This window comes from Microcebus murinus, chromosome 21 (genome assembly GCF_040939455.1).
Source record: "Microcebus murinus isolate Inina chromosome 21, M.murinus_Inina_mat1.0, whole genome shotgun sequence".
Taxonomy (NCBI): Eukaryota; Metazoa; Chordata; class Mammalia; order Primates; family Cheirogaleidae; genus Microcebus; species Microcebus murinus.
The window spans coordinates 6109473-6131121 of NC_134124.1; the positions used below are offsets into that span (position 1 = coordinate 6109473).

Here is a 21649-nt window from a genome sequence, read left to right on the forward strand (position 1 = left end):
CGGTCTTCAATCCCCGAGGACCCTTATTAAAATGCAGATTCTGATTCAGTAGGTCTAGGGTGAGGCCTGAGAGCCTGCATTTCTTTTTTTTTTTTTTTTTTTTTTTTTTTTTGAGACAGAGTCTCGCTTTGTTGCCCAGGCTAGAGTGAGTGCCCTGGCGTCAGCCTAGCTCACAGCAACCTCAATCTCCGGGGCTCAGCGATCCTACTGCCTCAGCCTCCCGAGTAGCTGGGACTACAGGCATGCGCCACCATGCCCGGCTAATTTTTTATATATATATCAATTGGCCACTTAATTTCTTTCTATTTATAGTAGAGACGGGGTCTCGCTCTTGCTCAGGCTGGTTTTGAACTCCTGACCTTGAGCAATCCGCCCGCCTCGGCCTCCCAAGAGCTAGGATTACAGGCGTGAGCCACCGCGCCCGGCCGAGCCTGCATTTCTAACAAGACTCCAGGTGATGCTTCCTGCTGCAGGTCCACGAACCATAATTTGAGCAACAAAACCCTACACACACACACACACACACACACACACACACACACTCTTCAGCAGACGTTCTCATACTTGGGTCCACGAACCATAATTTGAGCAACAAAACCCTACACACACACACACACACACACACACACACACACTTCAGCAGACGTTCTCATACTTGGCTGCACAATGTAAGCACCTGAGAAGTTTTAAAAACACTGATGCCTGGGTCTCACCCTCAAGGATTCTAACTTAATACGAATGAGATGTGGCTTGAACGGTGAGATGGTTTTAAAGCTCCCAGCTGCTTCTGATGTAAGCCAAGTTTGAGAACTACTGCCTGACAGCCTTCTGTGCTCTGTCCTCACTTAGAAAGCTACTTCTGAATTGGCCACTAGTTCACTAACTATTTAATTACTGAGCATCTATGTGCCAGGCACTGGTCTAGGCTCTGGGATTCAGTGGTAAGCAAGATAAACCAGATCTGGCTCTCATGGAATTTATAGTCTACCAGAACAAGAGACTCACCCCCAAATCCCTCAGAACTTAGGCAACCACACTTTATACCCAAAGAACCTCCTTGGGTATATTCTCAGAGAAAGGAAAGCTGAGTTTTCTTTTCAAAGGTCACAGTACACATGAGCATACTGTATTCTGGAAGACAGAAATAGTCCCTGCTCAGGTATATGTACATGTATTTTTCCTAAGAGCCAGAGGAGACTGGCTGGAGCAGGCCAGCTGAGTGCTCAGACTGTCAACCCCTGTCCAGTTTCCCTAAGACTTTCCCACAGTTGCTGACGCCTGCCCTCTAGGTCAAAAATACAAGGACAGAAGGCCAAAGTCCTACTGCACTCCAGCTCTGCTACCCTGCCTTTCACCTATGGAAGGAGCCAGTAGTCTGAGAATGATGTTCCAGAAAGAAATTTTGAAAAAAAACACAGAACAATTCGATTTAAGGCTGCTTAACTTGGGGGCCACAGCATCCATTTCACCGCAGAGCAATCCCCTGTCCTAGGCCTTTGCTCTCAGCTGCCTCCCTGGCTCTCAGAGAGCGTGACCGAGCCAGCCACACTCCAGGTGTTCCCATCCACATGGGCTTCCCCAGGAGGACAGGAGCTGCAGATGCATTTGTTTTCTTGATTCAGGGCACTACAAGTCTCTTAAGTGATTTAAATCATGGGCCCTGACCTTTTTCCAAAACAGCTTCGAGCCCTCAGCTGACTCTCATGACCTCTATGTGCTCAGGCCAAAAAACTCTGCGCCACTGCCCATTCTTGGGCCTTGTCCCTCCACTAGGGTAACCAACTGTCCTGCTGTGCCCAGGACCGAGGGGTTTGCCGGGAGTCTCAGTGCTAAAACCTGGATGCTTGGTCACCCTTGATTATCCCCTGCCCACATGCAGCGCCCACCACTGTCAGCAGGCACACTCCCGAGCTCAGTGCCTGCTCTCAACAAGGAAAGCTTCTACCGTCGGCAAGCTTAAACTTCTCCCTTGCGGAAGCTAAGTTCTGGACCACATGCTCATTTTCCCTTCCACTACCCTCTCCTCCACTCTCCTATATCCCCAGCAAGACAACAACAAATTAGCTCCATATCCATGGTATTTTCTGAACCACTGATTTGTTCCTGAGAAAGAAAACAATAAAATCACCATTTCCCGAGAGTTTTACACCGTAGGGGAACACAGCCAGGATCCAAATCTAACCACCTGAGCTCCCTCCCCACTAGGCAGCCACTGTCTCCATTAAGCAGCCATAAACTGGGAAACTCGATTAACCTGTGAGATTGCTCACCCTGGCCAAACAGATGCCAGGACCAGATTAGTCTCTGCCTGCTAGTTAAGTAGAGATCCATTAACCATTCTTGCTGAGCCTTCAAATGACCTCCATGACACACACACCCCCTCCTGGCCGGCACCAGCTACAAAGAATAGAATTAAAGCCACAGGTTCACCAATCATCTTGATTTGCCTGGGACTTTACTGATTTGGGCAACTGAAAATCCCCCATCCCAGGAAACGACTTAGTGCTAAGCAAACTGGAACAGGTATTCACCCCAACCTCTAACCAGTGACCTTAGGGAGCCGTAGGGTAAAGGAAGCCATCAAATATTGTCCAGCATACACCCTACGCAGAGGCATGGCCAGCCCCACCAGGGCCAGGTGAGAAGAGGCAGAAATGCCACAGTAGCCCCTTACACCAGCAGGAGGCTTTCTGAGAGTCCAGTCCACCCCCAGAGTGCATTCCCAGCCAACCCCCAACAAGATCATGCCAGCGACACACAGTCCCTTCCCCTTCCCCTCTTCCGAGAAGCCAGCACCATGGTTTGGTGCTTAAATTCTCAAGCTCATGACAACTAGCCAGGGAAATGAAATAATATTTCCTGAACATACTCGTTAGGTTACACTTTCAGTTTTCAAAACATCCCCGGATAGAGCTACCCACATAGCTTTTAACTTCCCCACTGTTCACAACACCCACTTGGTAGACAAAAATTAAAAGGCCTTTCCACCTCTCCGCGCCCCCCATCCTGTTTGGGTCCACTCCTGCCCGAAAGCATTCCCCAACTGACTTCCTAAAATGAATGGAGCTGTGGTTTCTCTAATTGCTCTTTCCCTCTCTTTGATCTCACACTGAGATTAGCTATGAGTCAAAAGCCCTTTTCTTCCCTCTGCTTGCTTCAAACAGGAAGGCGTGAAAAAATGTCAAGGAAGTCAGAATGCAGAGGGGGAAGATTTGGAGGCTGGAAGATGTATCACTGCTCAAACTCTGGGTCTTAGGGACAAATGAGGGCCCAATCCAAAGGCGTTCTGGAGTCTGGACACGACTACAAAACAAATTCCCAGAGGCTCTGGAAGAAAAGAGAGCAAAACATCCGTGAGGTGACTGTCTTTAGTTCCCTCTCTCCAAAATCAACAGGGCTTTGAGGGGATTTCCTCTTCTCTTATCTGGCCAGAAACTCTACTCCCTTGGCAGCAGCAGTGACAAGATTAGGAACAAGAGGCCAAGTGTGAGTCCCCAGCTTTGAAGCGAGACTGTCCTTGCGGAATCCCTGGGGCAGTACTGCTTGGTCCCCGCAGGGCAGAGGCTGAGACCAGACAAGTAGCTGGCTGTCATCAGGTTGGAAGATCACCCTAAGCCAACAGCGTCTAGCTTGCCTTTCACCAGCCCAGCATGACAGTTCTCGGAAAACTATGGCCCTAAGCAAAGAGCCTACAGGTTCCCCTTCGGCTTGCAAATGGCCTCCCTTCCATTTTTCACGTGCAGACCTGGTTTTGTTTTTTCCCTCCCTCAGATAACACGAAAACACAGCAGAGGATATCCTGTCACGGCGTTTGCTTCCTTTAGTAAAAACAAAAGGAAATGCCCTGCCTCGGAGAGTACCCTACTCCTGGAATTGCGGGGAGGCACCAGCCAGGGGCCACCAAGGGCCTCTGCCCCGCAGCGAATCTGGCACAGAAACAGCGCTAAGTAAAAATCTGATCAGAGAAAGAAGAAAGAAAGGAAAAGAGGGAGAGAGAGAGATGAACAGGAGAGCTGGTAGAACAGCACTGTGCCATTCTGAATTTGACTCCTCCGCTGACCAGCCATGTAACTGGGAATAAACTACCTACTCTCTCTGTGTCTCTGTCTCCTCAATAGCAAAATGAAGATGACAGTGTAATGCCTAAAGCAGGGTCCTCAAACTTTTTAAACAGGGGGCCAGTTCACTGTCCCTCAGACCGTTGCAGGGCCGGACTATAGTTTTAAAAAACTGAACAAATTCCTATGCACACTGCACATATCTTATTTCAAAGTAAAAAAACAAACGGGCAAAAACACCCACATGTGGCCCTCGGCCATAGTCTGAGGACGCCTGGTCTAAAGGGTTGTTGTGAGAATTAAATGAGACACAGTTAAAGCAGGTAACACAGTGCTTGGCACACAGGGAGTGCTCAGTTAATATCAAGTTTTTATTGTCACAAGCCATTACAAGCTGAAGCCAAGGTTCTGATTGTTCATTTAACGAGAAACTGGAGTTCATCACAGCCACAGAGCACAGTGAGTTGAAAAGGGCTGGCGTCAGCTCCTAGCTCTACCTAACTCCGGATGAGACGATGGCGGGTTATTTTACCCCTTTGAGCATCAGTTTCTTCAGGCTTTTGCAGCTGCAGGGAGGGAAGGATCATACTGGTACATTCCATTGGGTGGTTATGAATTAAATAATGCAGGTGAAATGACTGGCACATGTTTGGCTCATAACGAGTGTTAATGTCAGTGAGGGCTGCTGTCATCTCCACATGGGAGGAGAACTCAGGGCCTCTCCAAGTTACGTGTGGCTGGGCGGGGACCAAGGGCGCAGCTCTCGCGCCATTTAACCAAGCCCAGGTCCCCGACCGACCGTTGTTTTGGAGGCATTCGGGAGAGCCCCAGTGCCCCCGTGCTCATCTTCCCGGCGCGCCAAAATCCCCAAATGGTCCCGTTTTCATGGCTAACCTGTGAGTATCGGCCTACGCAGATTCACAACAGCACAAAGAAGAACCCATTTTGATCCAAACTCTCTTCTTTTTTTTTTTTTTTTTTTTTTTTTTTTTTGAGACAGAGTCTCGCTTTGTTGTCCAGGCTAGAGTGAGTGCCGTGGTGTCAGCCTAGCTCACAGCAACCTCAAACTCCTGGGCTCGAGCGATCCTTCTGCCTCAGCCTCCCGAGTAGCTGGGACTACAGGCATGCGCCACCATGCCCGGCTAATTTTTTATATACATATCAGTTGGCCAATTAATTTCTTTCTATTTATAGTAGAGACGGGGTCTCGCTCTTGCTCAGGCTGGTTTTGAACTCCTGACCTTGAGCAATCCGCCCGCCTCGGCCTCCCAGAGAGCTAGGATTACAGGCGTGAGCCACCACGCCCAGCCTCCAAACGCTCTTCTTCTCCATTTTTTATATTTTGTTTTGCCCCACGGCCACCCCTGACCTAATCACAGTTTCAAGTGAGGTGGACAAAGGAAAAGGAATAGTTATAATAGTATGTCACATTCATTCTAAATGATGACGGTTCCCCGAAGGTTCCACGTGGTGCCTCCCAGTGGAGCCTCGCGCTCCACACACACGCAGATCAACACGGCAGGTCCTCGAGGCGCCCACCGGCCAGTGGGAACACAGGCAGGTGAGCGGGGCGGGCAGGCCTGACTTCCCATCTTCTTTCAAGATCTGGTCTGCACAGCGTTTCCTCCATGGGGTCTGCCCTGGCCATCCTTATCCATCCGTATTGGAGTAGGAGTGACTATTCCTGCTCCTTGGGTCCCTTCTCCCTGGCCTCACCCCAGCACAGGTTACCCACTTGCTTAGCCGTCTGTCTACACCCTTAGACCACGTGCTCCATAGAGAAGCAGCCTGTCACAGTACTCTATGCCCTAGTGTCTGCTGACACAGGACAGGAGCTCAGAGAAAGGTGTATTAAATGAATGAATAAACAAAGGAATAAGACGATGAGACCCCACACACAGTCTACCAGGAGGAAGGAGGAAAAATTGAGACAGCCCCCTTAGCCCTGTGCTTCTACCCTCCATCTGGTGAGATCCCTTAAAGATCCCAGAACCCTCTCCTCAGAACAACAGCTGGCACCTAGCCTGGGCCTCTGTCCTTGCCAAGCATCCTGGGCAGGAGGTATCCCAAACTATCCCCCACTTGGGAGAATTCCCACCCACTTCCAAGCCAGACTGGGTTAGTCTTTTCCTCCCACCCCTTACCATGGCTCCTACTCCCTACCTGCTTCTTCCCCCTCAGTCCCCATCAGCACCCAGGCAGAGGAGAGACCAGACAAAGCCTTCATGCACACACGACTCCACTATCACCTCCCTATTTTAGGTAATAATAGCCAACACTTATTGTTGACCATGTGCCAGGCACTAAGTGCTCTACCTATATTAATACATTTAATCCTTATACCAACCCTATGAGGTTAAATACTATGATTATGCCCATATTACAGATGAAACATTGAGGCACAGAGAGCTTAAGTGACTTACTTAGGGTCACACAGCCAGAAAATGGTGGAACCGGGATTCGAACACAGGCAACCTAACTCATGACTACCCCACAGAATGGATAGTATTATGATTCCTGTTTTACAGATGAGAAAACTGATCCTTGAGGCAGGGTGTCAGTGGGGGTATTAGAGAAGCTCTGGTAGGAGAGACAGAGAGCAAATCAGAGGTAGGCACAGTGAGTCCCACGCCCTCACGTTACAGAAGGGAAAACTGACACCCTACAATGGGAAAGGGCTAAGTCCACTCTATGAATTATTATTAATATCAGCCCTGATATTATTAATATCGGCCCTGATCTCCTTTCATACTCAATTTTCACCTCATCCCTGTTTCCACTTGTCCTCTGAGCTGTACATCTTCACTCTGGCCCTCTTCCCCTCCCCTACAAAGTAGTTTTAAAAAGCAGCAATAAAGCCATTTTTCTTCAGGGTCCTCTGTGCTAGCTGCTGCCACCTGCCCTAAGATAAATGGTTTTATAAACAAGAGAGAGACCACCACTGGGTTAGACCGAAGTTACAAAGATTACCTTTTTACCTTATTACTTTTTACTTATTCACTTATTAATTTACTTATTATTTATTACTTATAACCTTATTATTATGATGACCTATTATTAACTTATTACCTAGCCAAGCAATAAGGGCTCTTCCAATTACCCAAGTTTGCAAACACTTTGTACTTTACAAGAAAAAAAGTAAATACATGATGAAAAGAGAAGAAAGCTGGTTCCAATCATACAGTTCTACAATCTCCCCATACTCATTTTATACCATGTGATTTTGCACTTACTGTTACTGCCCAAAAGTCATTCGGCTGTTTGAATTCTGCTGCTAGACCTACTGTGTAACCACTGCATCGCCCACTCCATTCTGGATGGGAAACCAGCAACAAAGTGGAATGGCTGTACACCTTACTGTGCATAAGATACAACTGAACTAAAAAAGGGAGGGGGGAAGATAAGACCAAATCACTACCGAAATCATATAACCCAAGAGATAGTCTCAGAGGCCAGAAACAAAGGCAGGCTCTGTTGTAGGCGTGGACTCTGCATTTCCAAACGCAGTGTGCGTCAGACTCTGCTTGCCTACCCTGATCCCTCGTGAGTAGCACCAGCTACCCACACCAAGCTAACTCCCACTCGCCTCGCAGGCCTTCCCTCCTCAAAAATCCCTTCCCTGATCCCCTCCCCCTCCATCCAAACTGAGTTCCCTTAATATTCTTTCTCACTGTACCATCCATGTTCCTTTTCTTCAAAGGAAGTATCACAATGTGTGCATAGACATTGCTTGTGTGCTTCTTTGGTGAATGTCTGCCTTCACCTCTAGACTGTAAACTCCTCGAGGGTAGGCAGCGGAATCACCACTGCTCACTATCACAACCACAGAGCCCAACAGAGTGCCTGGCGTATAACAGGAACTCAGACATTTGGGCTAAATTGAAAGGATAACAATTGTCAACTCAGCCTCCCAATGACCTTGATCTGGACAAAGGGGTGGTGTGCTGGATAAGGTAAGACAAATAGGTATTTTGATCACGCAAGAGGTATCAGTCACACATAAGGTAGTATTATGCTTTAAAAAGAAAAGGAAAAGAAAAAAGACTTTCATAGCACATGTAATTTCCATCACTCTACACAGCAAGATTCTTAAGGAAGAGATATAGCATGCCCCATGTCTGTGCTTAAGCCAGTGATCTGCAGGGTTTAAGAGTGGGCTACCCCCTCAACCGTCCCCCTGCTGGGGCAGGATGCTGATGCCCGATGTTCCCCACAGACACCTCCTCTGGGGGAAGCACCGTCTTCACTGGCTCCTCTTTTCGAGGCTCCAGATGGCTGAGGACGAGGTAGGGCAGCGAAAGGAGGACAAGGCAGATGACACGTTTCACAACCGCACACCCCTGCCGAGACTCGGTCCTGGCGCTTGGCACCTCCGTGTGCTCAGAGGCATTTGGATGACTAATGTTGAAAGAGGAAAAATTGTAAAAGCCTCGCTATCTAATGCTCAAAACCCCCGAGATGAGATGATGACCTGGGAAGAATAAGGGTCCCCCCCAAGCTTCTAGTTCTTCCTTCACAAGGTTTTGAACCAACATGAGCTAAGGACTGTCTGCTCCTGGGGCCCAGGCACATTCAGAGGTATCACGGCCTAGTGGTTAAAAGAACACTAAACTGGCCGGGCATGGTGGCTCACGCCTGTAATCCTAGCTCTCTGGGAGGCCGAGGTGGGCGGATTGCTCGAGGTCAGGAGTTCGAAACCAGCCTGAGCAAGAGCGAGACCCCCGTCTCTACTATAAATAGAAAGAAATTAATTGGCCAACTAATATATATACAAAAAATTAGCCGGGCATGGTGGCGCATGCCTGTAGTCCCAGCTACTTGGGAGGCTGAGGCAGGAGGATTGCTTGAGCCAGGAGTTTGAGGTTGCTGTGAGCTAGACTGACGCCACGGCACTCACTCTAGCCTGGGCAACAAAGTGAGACTCTGTCTCAAAAAAAAAAAAAAAAGAACACTAAACCATGGGTGCCCAAGCTAGGTGGGCATGAGTTTGGGGATCAGCTGGTCTACCTACTGGCTGTGTGACATGGGGCAAGTCACCTAACCTCTCTGGAGCTTTAGTTTCCATTTCAGTGACCAACTCAGTTGTTGTGAAGGTTACATAAACTAATGCTATAGGCCGGGTGTAGTTGCTCACACCTGTAATCCTAGCACTCTGGAAGGCCAAGGTGGGAGGATTGCTCAAGGTCAGGAGTTCAAAACCAGCCTGAGCAAGAGTGAGACCCCATCTCTACTAAAAATAGAAAGAAATTAACTGGCCAACTAATATATATACATATATATATATATATATATTAAAAAACTAGCCGGGCATGGTGGTGCATACCTGTAGTCCCAGCCACTTGGGAGACTGAGGCAGAAGGATTGCTTGAGCCCAGGAGTTTGAGGTTGCTGTGAGCTAGGCTAATGCCACGGCACTATTGCCGGGCAATAGAGTGAGACTCTGTCTCAAGAAAAACAACTAATGCTGTAAACTGGTGGTTCCTAAGTGTGCAACACACTGAGCTGTCAGCTGGGGCTGAGTTTACCTGGACGTTCTCTTCGGTCACCTCGATTTCAGCTGTGTAGATATAGTCGATCAGCTTGCTCAACGTCTGCCCGTCCACATCCTTAATTTCAATCTTCTTGGCTTTACTCTCAGACATGTCACCTACAATTCACAACAAAAACAAAAAGAACATGAACACGACACCCAGGGTATGCTTAACTTCCACACACCTCCCATCCTCGCTCAGAAACAAAAGCATCGCCTGTGCTCTGGGAGAGAGTGGGAGGGATTCCGGCATGGGGGAGGACAAACGAGCTGACATCAAGGTCACGGCAACATTGGTTCTGTGATCACCTACAAACCCCATCTTAAGCAGTCCTCGTTCTGTCTGTTGCCCATTTCCATTTTGGAGGCAAGTCTGTGTGCAATCACCCATTCAACCCACATTTACTATAAACCTCTACATACGAGGCCAGGAAATGTGAACCAGATATGCTCCTGTCCTCAAGGATCACAGGTCTAGTAAAGCAGATGTACAAAAATACTCATAAACATCGGTGACAAGAGCTTAGTAGTCTGGTAACAAGTGCCATTCATTGAGTACTAATTATGGCCAAGCACTGTGTTTAAATATTTTAAGCCTTTCCTCTTTTAATCCTCACAACCTATGAGATTGACTAACATTATCCTCATTTTACAGATGAAGAAACTGAGGCACAGGAGGGTAGGCGATTCATTTTGCCCACAATCATATACCTAGGAAGGGACCAAATTGGGCTGAAACCCAGGGAGTCTGACTCTGAAGCCCACACGTGTGCCCACAACACTATGCTAAATCCTAAGAACGCAGAGGAGGGAGCAAGCAACCCTGTCTGAGAGCTCCAGAGAGGCATCCTAGCAGGGGGATGAGCTGGATGTTAGAGGATGAAGCAGAGTTCCACAGGCAGCGAAAGTGAGAAAAGACGGGCTGGGTGAGGGACCCACAAGTGCAAAGGGGAGAAAGTGCCAAAAGGATACATTTGGGGAACGGCACTCAATAAATGTTACTTATTCTTGTGAGAGGCTGGCACGGCTGGTACAAGGGGCGACAGTGAAAAGAAGGAAGCTGGAGAGGCAGACAGGCCAGGGTGTGCAGAGCCTTGTAAGTCACATAAACAAGTCTGGCTTTATCCTAAGGGTAGCACCACTGAGGGATCTGACCTCAACTGAGGGGAACGACATCAGCAGATGGATATTTTTTAATGAAATTTTGGATGCAGGGTGGAAGCTAGATTGGAGGCAAGGAGAACAGCAGGGAGGCCCTGATCATAATCCAAGACAGAGAAAAGGTGGGGCTGTGACTGAGGGCGGCAGCGGCACATTTCCACGGTCCCCGGGCCCCGACTCCAGCCTGTGTTCTGTACACAACACACAGGTTTATCCAGAACCAGGCTCACTGGACAAGGGCTGCTGCTGTCAGCAGGAAAGACAGGCAACACGTGTGTCTGTGTAGACTGCAATAAAGGACAGCCTGACTGCAAGAAACAAGGAATCCAGAAGCCCTGATGTGAGTGTGAAAACAGAGCCTGGGCGGTTTTCCTCTCTGCGGAATTTGTGCTTTGGAGCCAAGAAAATAAAATACAGTACAGCGTGTGGGCTGCAGACACCCACCTCCAGGCTGCGTGGACGGCACATGATCCCTCCACCAATCCACAGTGCCCGTCCCAACACACTTCTACATCTGAATGGCTCTGGAACAGGGAGGAAAGCGGGGAGGAGAACATTCCAAACCCTGCCTACTCCCTGTGCTGCCAGATCAGGTGGACGTGAGATTCTTCACTCTCTTCTCTATCCTCTGCCTACCAGTGAAAAGGCCTCAGCACAAAGAGCCCTGGAGCAGAACAAAGACGCAAAAAGGAAACAGGAAAAGATGGTAGATTCCTCCTTTACTGTAAGACAGGCTCTCATAATCTCTCTCCTGAGTTTATTCTGAGACACGTAAACAAAAACATGCACACACACGAAAATCAGAAGTTAAGCTTCTCTCTCTAAACAGCCATTAAGAAGTTCATTAATGAAGGTCCAGTTGGTGATTATATTACAAAAGGTAATCAAAGATAGCCAATTATAGTGTAAGAACTTGGTCCTTAAAAAATAAAAGTAAAAGAAAAAGCAGCCAGACTGCAAGAACCCAGAGATTCAGAAGCCCACATGGGAGTGTAAATCAGAGCCCAAGATGACTGTTTTCCATCTGTGGAATTGGTGCTTGGGAGTCAGGTTTCGGTTTTGTAGCTTTGGGGTAAACAAATGGAAGCTCCTGAAATTATATGAAAATATTTTTATATAAGCATAAAAGTTCAGTTTTTCTGGGGGAATGACAGATCATTTTATCAGATTCTTACATGGATCTATGACTCAGAAATGGTGAAGACAGTTTTCTGGACAGTGGGACTTTGGGAGACCTTTTCTTGCTTTCTTTAGATATATTCTGAAATTTCTAATTTTCTATATTAAATATGTAAAATTTCAATAAGGAAAATGTGAAATAAAAACTAGGGGCTCAAAGACAATAGTTATTTTCTAAGAAAGCTCTTTTGTAGTAAATTAGAGAACTGTGTAAGTCACACAGACTTGTAGAATCCAATCTTACTATCTCTTAAGAACCAATAAAAATGACTACACCAAACTGAGACTTTAGCTTAAATAGGCCCGAAAAATAGTCATACTAACAGTCACTACCATGTACCAGGCCCTCTGTGAAGGCTTTTTTATACGTATTATCTCATTTAATCCCCTTAACAACCCCATGAGGTAGATGATATTACCTTTATTATAAATTATAAAGTTGGCATTTCAGGAGGTATTTACACATAGGTACTAAGAAGCAGGGCTGGGATTTGGATCTTAGCCTAACTCTAGATCCCATGTCATTTCTAATAAATCCCTCTATGAAATCTGACACTAACTGATGACCTTAATAAAAGTATTCCCAAACTCAAGGCATCGGTCCAAATGCTGAGGGCAAGTTAGGACTTCATACCTACCAAAGAGCCAAACAGGCTGGGATCTTGTCAAGCTTATTTGTCAAGATATCCTCACCATGCAACACAGCGCCTGCCACGTAACAAGGACTTAAAAAAAAATCTGCTGGAGTGAGAAAAAAAGGAAGAAGAGAGGTTCTCTTGACATCTCATAATTCTATGGGCTTCAGTAATTCCTGAGGGGTAGAAACCATCAAGGGTTTGGTCATTCTTGCTACTTCACTCACTTCTAACAGTTTGACAAAATATTTCTAGGAAATAGAACATGAACCTGTATGTCCTCCCATCTTTAAAGTCAAACCAAGCACCCTCCTCCACTAGCTTTTCCCCAGAAGAGGGAAGAAGCTCAGTCGGCCACCTCAGGCTCTGAACTTTCAGAAAATGCCTGTTGGTTGCACATCTTTTTAGCCCTTTCCATCTTGTGCTTGTCATCTGTTAACATGCATGTCCTGTTTCTCCAAATAGAACATGATCCACTCAAGGACAGGTATGTGCTCGTTCATTCACTCAGCAAACATGTATTAAATGTGTCCCTACATGCCAAGCACTGAGCTAGGCCCAGAGGACGTAATGGTGAACAAGTATGTCCCTGTCCTTATGGAGCTCAGTCTGGTGACTGAGAGACAAGTAAACAGACAATTGTAGAGGTGGAGGGTGTTAAATGCTAGAAAGGAGGACTCAGCTTGAAAGGTTCTTAAGCCAAGGATTCTTGTACCTTAAACCTATATAAAAAAAAAAAAAGATGAGCACACAACAGCACATATTTGCTTTTCTGGGGATAGAGTCCATTGTTTTCATCAGATTGGTTAAGAACCATTGGTTCTTCATCACAGTGGTTAAAACCCATTCATCTGGAGAAGGAGCCATAGTTATTCAGAAGAGAAGTTAGAATGAAGGAAGACAGTTCCAGACAGAGAGAATACCATATGTAAAGATCTGGAGGTAAGAAAGAGCACGACCTATCTGGAAACCACATGAAGTTCAGTCTGGCTGTGGCCCAGCATGCAAAGGGAAGAGTGATGAGATGAGGCTGTGGATATGAGCAGGGACTGGATTACTCGAGTGCCTTTTGAGCCATGCTAAGGACTTTAGACTTCATTCTGAGGGCAATAGGCAGCCCCTGACAGATTTTAAGCATCAGATTAATACGCCATTAATATTATAAAATTAATATCAGATTTTATTTGGGGATGATCATTATAGCCACAGTATGGAGAATAAGTTGGAGATGAGGGAACAAAACAGGTGGCAGGTTGACCGATTAGAAGGCTGAGGCAGAATGTCAGGTGAAAGATGATGGAGGCCTGAACTAAGGGACTGTGTCTTGAACTTTAAATCTTCAGATTCTACCTTAGGGCCTTGCACCTTAGCAGTCTCTGAGGACCACAGAGAGCTCAGGAGAGCAAGTATTCCCACAAGTCTATTAGGTACAAGCGTCTGAGTCTTAGTTCTAGATCCTAGCAAGAGCACCATGGGCACAGCTGAGACTTTTTCAGGTGAAAGTCTGCCAAAGAGGAGCAGGAAGAAGGAGGCTGGGTTGGAAGAGTGAAAGAGGAAAATGTTTTGCTATCACAGAAAACTCAAGATGTCTAGAAGAATCACTGGCTCATTTTCCAGGTCACTGGTATAAATATCCAACCCTATTACTAAGTAAATGAAGACTTTAGAATGAGAAAGAAATGGGAGAGTGGATGGCAGGTCTCTCTAAAGAACTACAGCTACAAAGAACCACCCCTACAAAGTTACATGTCCTTAAAGAGAAGGAAAACTTGTGTTTAAGAGTCCTTATGTTATAGAATTCTTCCTTGCTCCTAACTTGAATTACTGCCATAATTTAGTCTCATGTTCTGGGTAGAAAGAAAACAGGAAAATCTTTATCATTTATACAATAATTCTTCATGGACACTGAGATGGTTATGGAACTTTTTTCCCTCTAACCCTCATGTAAATCTTGCAATTTGGGTTGCCAACTTGTTTGGCTAGAGCTGAACACTACTAAGGCCTACATCAACCATTAACCTCATGTGAGAGAAAGACTCTGCCACCTCCTTGAATCCTGGTCACCCCCACTGCAGGTGAGTGGTCTGGGTCATTTGACCAGCAAAGGCTGATCTCCATCACCTGTGAAACAAGGACATCCCCTGCCCTACCTTCATCCCAAGGCTGTGTGAGGATCAAAGGAGATAATGAGAGAGTGAGGGATAGGACAGTGGGATCCCACAGAGCTGCAAGGATGGCTATCACCCCCTCACCTACCCTCCCTGGAATCTCATCCCTCCTCCACCTGGCAAAGGCACAGGGAGCACCAAATCAGGAAGGAAACGCCTGTGTAGCCACACAGATGTTTCAGATCAACCCTAACCACCACCACCCTTCATAGCCAAAGAACAATGAAATGCTCTACAAATCATAAAAGCAAACTTTATTAAGTACCTATTCTGCACTGGATGCCTTATACCCATTACCTGTATCTGCTCCCTGTTTATTGTTACTATTCCAGTCTCACAGATCACACTGGATAAGTGAATTCCCCACACACCTATTAAGTCTAGGGTCAAGACTGGAACCCAGGTCATTATGATTCCAAAGCCCTTTCCAAAACACCACACTATCTCCTAACGCAAGGTGGCATTACTACTCTTGTGTTTAATCCTTCGCAAAGAGGCCCCCACATCACCAACTCCAAACCTCCTTCATGAACATTCATAAAATATTCCTTACCAATAGTTATCTCCAAAGGATGACCTGAATTACTGAGCTACTCAAGCCCAGACAAGTCTACCCCAGACCATCTCGGTCAAACCAGCTGCACTTTAAATAGGGATATGGTTGGGGATGAGAGGGGAATAAATAGCAGTCTCTATTCCTAGATGCATGACTACTGCAGCCCTCACCCCAAAATCTGGTTCCCCTAAGCCAGAAAAGAATGTCTGACTTTGATGTGGTATGTTAGGAACAGGAAGAAGAAACCCTATGTCAGCCCAAAGGTGACTAACTCATTACTCCTTAATCCCAGGTGGCTTCTGACAGCCCTTGTGCTTTTTTCTGAACTATTCTACCTATTCTATCTATTTTATTCTTTTTTCTGAACTGACTCCTCCGGGGCAAAACTTTCAGAAAGCAGACCCTATACACTGCCAGTACTACTCACAACCTCCTTCAAGTCCAAAGAAGTAATTCACTTCCCTGGTTCTGCCTCCCTCACTGCCCCATTGCCTTGTATTCAGTTTTGCTGGGCTCCATGTCATGCAAAGTTCTTCAAAGGTGTCAATGCACTATGCAAACACTCAGAATATAGACATGAGCCATGGACCAGGGACAGATAGGGTCTGGCATGAAGAAAAGGCAAAACAATGGTTCTATGGAATGAGTTCATGCCTAGGAGGTGAGTAAGAGAGCCAGGCCCTCGCTGTTCTGCTTTGTGGGTGATTGGTCTCTACTTGAATTCTAAGCCTCTTGCCCCTCCCCCTCAGCACATTCCTGACCTTTTCTCCCTACTTCTACTCACCATGTATGTGTTCAAAGATACCAGGGAAACATCAGCCTAAATCCAATAAAAATGGGACAGTAGCTCTTCTCTAAAAAATAAAAACCAATCTAAATCAGTCACTGCATGGAGTACAGTAGAAGCAGATGAGCAGGACAAATCACTCCCAGAGCTTCAATTGGGATGGAAACCCAAGTGTCTTTTAGCCACCACAACCTCAGTTCCTTTAACACAATAAGATGCTGGTTGTTTTTAAAGTATCTGGATGACATGTAGGTCAGGGACCCATACAGAGTACAAACACAATGGGGCACAGAACCCAAAAAGAAGGGCATGATATAAATAGGGAAACACTGATGAGTCTATTTTGGGGAAATGGCTTCCCCGGGGATGGAGGTGCTAGATGGAGAGGATGGGAGGAAGTCTCAAAGTTCCACACTCTTGGGAAAAAGGACAGAACACAGCACTGCTGGCCTCTCCGCTCAAAGGCAGGGAGAGCAGGTAGGTTGACTGCTCACCCCAGATCTTCTTACACGCTGGCTGGATTGGGACACTCTTTGGTGGGCACTCAGACCTTGGTTTCGCATTTATTCCAAGTTATTGTGGGCAGGACGTGATCAAGGAGTGTGGGGTGGGCATTTAGAACCACAACAGGACATGAACTCAGAGGACTGAAAAAGAAAAACAGTTCAGCCTGAGTAAAGATCCTAATAGCACAACTCACATCAGAAGAAAGTTGTGTGTATTTTATTATCCTTTTGGCCATAAACATGCTGATAAAAGTGGACTTAACAAGAGTTAGCGAGACCTTTTCATGATGAATTTTAGGCATTTTGAAGCCAAATCTGATAATTATAAAAAAGTTTTGCAATGTTACTAGAGTTTTCTATGCCTGTTTACCAAGGTTTAAGGAAAGCCAAGGGGCCTCAAAAATATGTAAATCTCATATACCACTGACAGGAGCATCGGTTTGTACAACTGTTCCTTAGGGCAGTGCGCACATCTCACAAGTCTTCAAAATGTGCATACCCTTTACCATTTCTTATGCTAGGAATCTATTCTAAGGAAATAATCAGGAATGTAAATAAAGATTAAGATGCATGTAGCCGGGCGCGGTGGCTCACGCCTGTAATCCTAGCACTCTGGGAGGCTGAGGCGGGCGGATTGCTCGAGGTCAGGAATTCGAAACCAGCCTGAGCAAGAGCGAGACCCCGTCTCTACTATAAATAGAAAGAAATTAATTGGCCAACTAATATATATATAAAATTAGCCGGGCATGGTGGCGCATGCCTGTAGTCCCAGCTACTCGGGAGGCTGAGGCAGCAGGATTGCTTGAGCCCAGGAGTTTGAGGTTGCTGTGAGCTAGGCTGACGCCATGGCACTCACTCTAGCCTGGGCAACAAGGGAGACTCTGTCTCAAAAAAAAAAAAAAAAAAAAAGATTAAGATGCAAAGATGCCCATTATAGCATTATTTTTAATAGCAAAATCTTAGAAAAAAACTATAATTTCCAATAAATAAGAAAATAGATTCTCAATTAAGATACATATGATGGAATCTTATGAAACCACTAAAATTAGGATGTAGATGCAATTTCATTGGCATGGAAAGATATTCATGATATATGGCTAAGTTCCATTAAACAAAAACAAATCTTTATTGAGCACCTACTGTGTGGAAGATCATGCTAGGCAGTAGAAACACAGGAGTGAATTAAAAAGGTATAGTTCTTACCCTCATAAAGATTACAATTGACCAGAGAAATCAGATGTTGAGGAAGTAATGAGTGAGTAGTAATACTAAAGAGAAGTAATAGGTACCATAGGAGAAAGTAGCAAAGGAATGTCACCTAATCCAGAGGGGTCATGGAAGGCCTTCCTGAGGAAGTAATGCCTAAGCAGTAATGAAGGGCAATGAAGTAATGAAGGCAGGCAAAGAGACTAAGAAGAAGAATGTTTCAGGAAGATGAATAGTAATTTTTTAAAAAACACATCAGAAAAGGCTATTCAACTGCACATATAAAATAAACTCATTTATGTTAAAAAATACATTTTGTTTATGTATATAAGTATAAAATCTGAAAAGATATAGACCATCCTCTTACCTAGATGTTATATAACATGTAATTTTTTAGTTTTTGTGTGCTCACATTTTCTGATTTTTTTTTCTGTAATGAACATATGAGAATTGTGTTTGTATGGATGGGTGAATGGATGGATGGAAGGATGGATGGAAAGATGGATGGTGACCAAATTCCCAGGAAGGCTTGGGCTGGGCATTGCATTAGACTGCCTCCTTCTCTTGATTCTCCCCTCCCTTCAATTACTAGAATCTAAGACCTGCACCAGAAACACCTTTTCTCCCAATTTCACTTTATTTTTGCTACAGTACTTCCACTGCCCCAGATGCAACTTCATTAGCAAAGAGTGAAGCCAATACTACGATTCATTGCAATTCCAAATAGATTCCTCTCTCAACACTGGACTGTCCAAACCACACACACAAAGAATGACTGGCAGAGCTATTTGTTGAAGTTGCAGACAAAATGAATTATTTTAAAAGAAACAGAGATGCATGAAGGAAAGAGAAAAAAGAAAAAGAAATAAAAACCTTACAACTAGTGTCTGAGATAATTCTAAAGGGAGTGTGACTAAAAATTTCCAGACAGTGAACTTAGCTGGTTTTCCAGGCTACATTATGAAATTCCTGGCCCAGGGCTCAAAGTGAGGTCAGAGTGGCTTGGTCCATTTACCAGAGGCACAACTCCAAGCTGAGACCAGCCCCCCTTCACATGATGAGCCAAGGGGGACACACACGTGAGGAACTCTCAAAGCACAAGTGCCAAAAACCACTTTGCCCAGCTGAGTAATATATTAGGAAAAGGGTTAAAACCCATTCAGCAACAAAAATGTGCCTGCACTCACCCATTCTTAGCCAGCTCATGTTCATTCTTTTGATCTTCGCTTATTCACCATCTCCTCTGGCAGGCACTGAGGATTCAACAATAACAAGACATGTTCCCCAAATGCCCAAAGCTCACAGTGAAGTTCAGGAGACATTTCGTTTGCTCATTTAAAAAATACTGGAGTCCTACCACATACCAGGTGCTTACAATATGGTAACAAACAAGTCCAACAAGGTCCCTGCCCTCACAGAGCTTATATTCTAGTGAGCAGAGATAGGTAAAAAACACATAAACAACCAACCAAGATGATTTTCAGATAGTGATAAATGTTTAAAAAAAATAAAGTCAAGTTATAGGATGGAAAGAGTCGTGGTATGGAACTATTGCTAGGGTGATCAGAGGAGGCCTCTTTGAGGAGACATTTGCAGGATCAGAAGCAGCCAGTTACGTGAGATGCCAGGGCACAGGTATTGCAAACACCAGGTAACAGACAAGAAAGCAGAGTGACAGTCACCATACTCAGAGTAGGCACAGGGCACTTGGAAAGCATGTGGAAGGAACACCTGACTCAGTGTGAGGGACTCACCAAGCCCAATAGCCTCCTCCTGTCTCTATCAGCAGTGATTTGTAGAATACTGCATATGACTGATTCAGGGAGGTGCTGTGTGGGACTACAGATACGCTCAGCCCATGGGTTTCAGGGACTTCAGACTCAGAAGTAACACATGTGAAACAGTGGGGCAAGGCTATTGGGCATGCCCAGGAGACAGGGACCCTCTGGAACGCAGGCAAAGGTGCTGAAACGGATTGCCATATTTTGATTATTCCTATGTCTCAGCCCTGCCAAACCCCACCGTCACTTCTCCAAATCTCTTCCACTCTCCTGTAATGGCTACAGAAGGCCCATAGCCTGAAAGGAAGGGCTGGGAAGGACAAGATGTAGGCCAGCTGGTAGAGTACTGGGCCAGGTGTCAAGAAGCCAGGTCCCACTCGTTCCCTATGTGTTCTTGGGCAAATCCTTTCCCTTCTCTCAGCTCAGGGTCCTCCATCTGCAAAATGAGAGATCAGCAGGCCAGGTGATGAGCCCAGCAGTCTACATGGTTAACAGGCCACCCCACATGGTCATGATATTTGCTTAAGTGTGAGAACTAGTGGCCTATATGATCCTACCTCTTCTCAAGCTGGATAGATAGGTGCTATACAACCAACTGGCCTGGTTGGGACTTTGGTTCCATCAAGTCTTCCATGGTGCAAAGCACAGTACCTGGCACAGAAAGCTCCTCGTAATGGGCTTCATAGTCTTCTCTCTCGCCCCTCCCCTCATGTCACCACCCTCAATATTCTCCCAGTGGGGCTGCAGCCCCATGACCCTGGGTCATTGTTTGCCCTTCACCATACCTGTGAACATCGCACAGAAGTACGGGCTGCAGGCTGCCAGGACCACACGGTGGGCTTCTATCTCGACATCTTCTGCCACAATCATCACGTCACACAACAGCTGTTTACTGTAAGACACCAGTGAGGAGACAGGATGGGTCACAGCATGAACACGTATCCCCATGATACACAAGTTATTTTTTTCTCCCACCCAGGCTTCATGATATCACTGTACAAAGCTGTCACAGAGACCTGCTGTATCTTGAGTTAGGCAGAGGGATGGATTCCTCGACTTTCCCAAGCCCCTGTATGCCTGACGTGCACACTTTCCTAAGGCACGCAGAGAGATCTAACTACTCCCTGTCCACAAACTCAGGGCTACATCATTTATCCTCACCTTTCGGCTTCCCAATCCATAAGCTCTGATTGAGAATTAGGGGGACAGTGGCTCAGGGAGCAGGGGCAAAAGCTTGGAGTTGCCAACTGAGCGACTGAATGAATGCTGAGGAACACGAGGACACCACTGAGATATGCCACCAGCAAGACCAAGTACTAACGATTCCCCAAGGGGCCCACTGCATGTAGTAAGAGGAAGCCAGACTCAGGTACTTCTCCTCCCTCTCGCATTTAACACTATCAACAGGAAGACTCCACCTGCACACACAGTGCTCCCTAAGGACCCTGGGCAAATTCCAATCACTGCAATTATTAGAAATATTATAACTACCTTTTTACTTGTTTGTCACCGCAATACACCATGAACTCAGAAAAGAATGTGTCATTTACTTTTGTATCCAAGGCATGTGGCTGCATACACAGCACACAGCAGACCCTAAATTTTTAGTGACTAAATGAATGAGTGAGATCAATCCAGATTCATAAAGGGAATTGATATTTGACTACTTTAGAGATTAATAGGGTCCTACAAGGTCCTGTCGCTCTAAGAATTTTTCCTTCATCCGTCGTCCAAGCTCTTACATGCCTAAAATCGATAATAATAATTAACATTTATTGAATTATATGTGCCGGGCACTGTTCTAGGCACTTTTTTACACATATTATTTCATTTAATCCTCTCTACAAACCCTATGAGATAGAGCTAATTGTTATGCCTCATATTACAAATGAGGAAACTGAGGTCCAGAGAAGTAAAGTAACTTTCCCAGTGTCACACAGAAAGGGAGCATTAGAGACAGGATTTGAATGCAGGCAGAAAAGCCCATGCTCTTAACCTCTGTGGTGTCTGATCACCACTGGCCCCTCCTTTAGATTAAAGCACTAGAGGTAGAAGGGGTGACAGGAGGAAACACATTTCAAC

At 45.8% G+C, this 21649-nt stretch overlaps 1 protein-coding gene across 2 annotated transcripts in view; it reads right to left on the reverse strand.

Annotated features, from left to right (window-relative positions):
• The window catches only part of KLHL3 (kelch like family member 3), a 127281-nt gene that overhangs the window by 68160 nt on the left and 37472 nt on the right, over nt 1–21649 (reverse strand). For both annotated transcript variants that reach the window (XM_020282163.2, XM_020282143.2), the window contains exons 3-4: nt 20353–20459; nt 9584–9705 (exon numbers count right to left, since the gene is read on the reverse strand). In XM_020282163.2, the coding sequence (XP_020137752.1) occupies nt 9584–9705; nt 20353–20459 (229 nt within the window). The remainder of the gene's footprint in view (nt 1–9583; nt 9706–20352; nt 20460–21649) is intronic.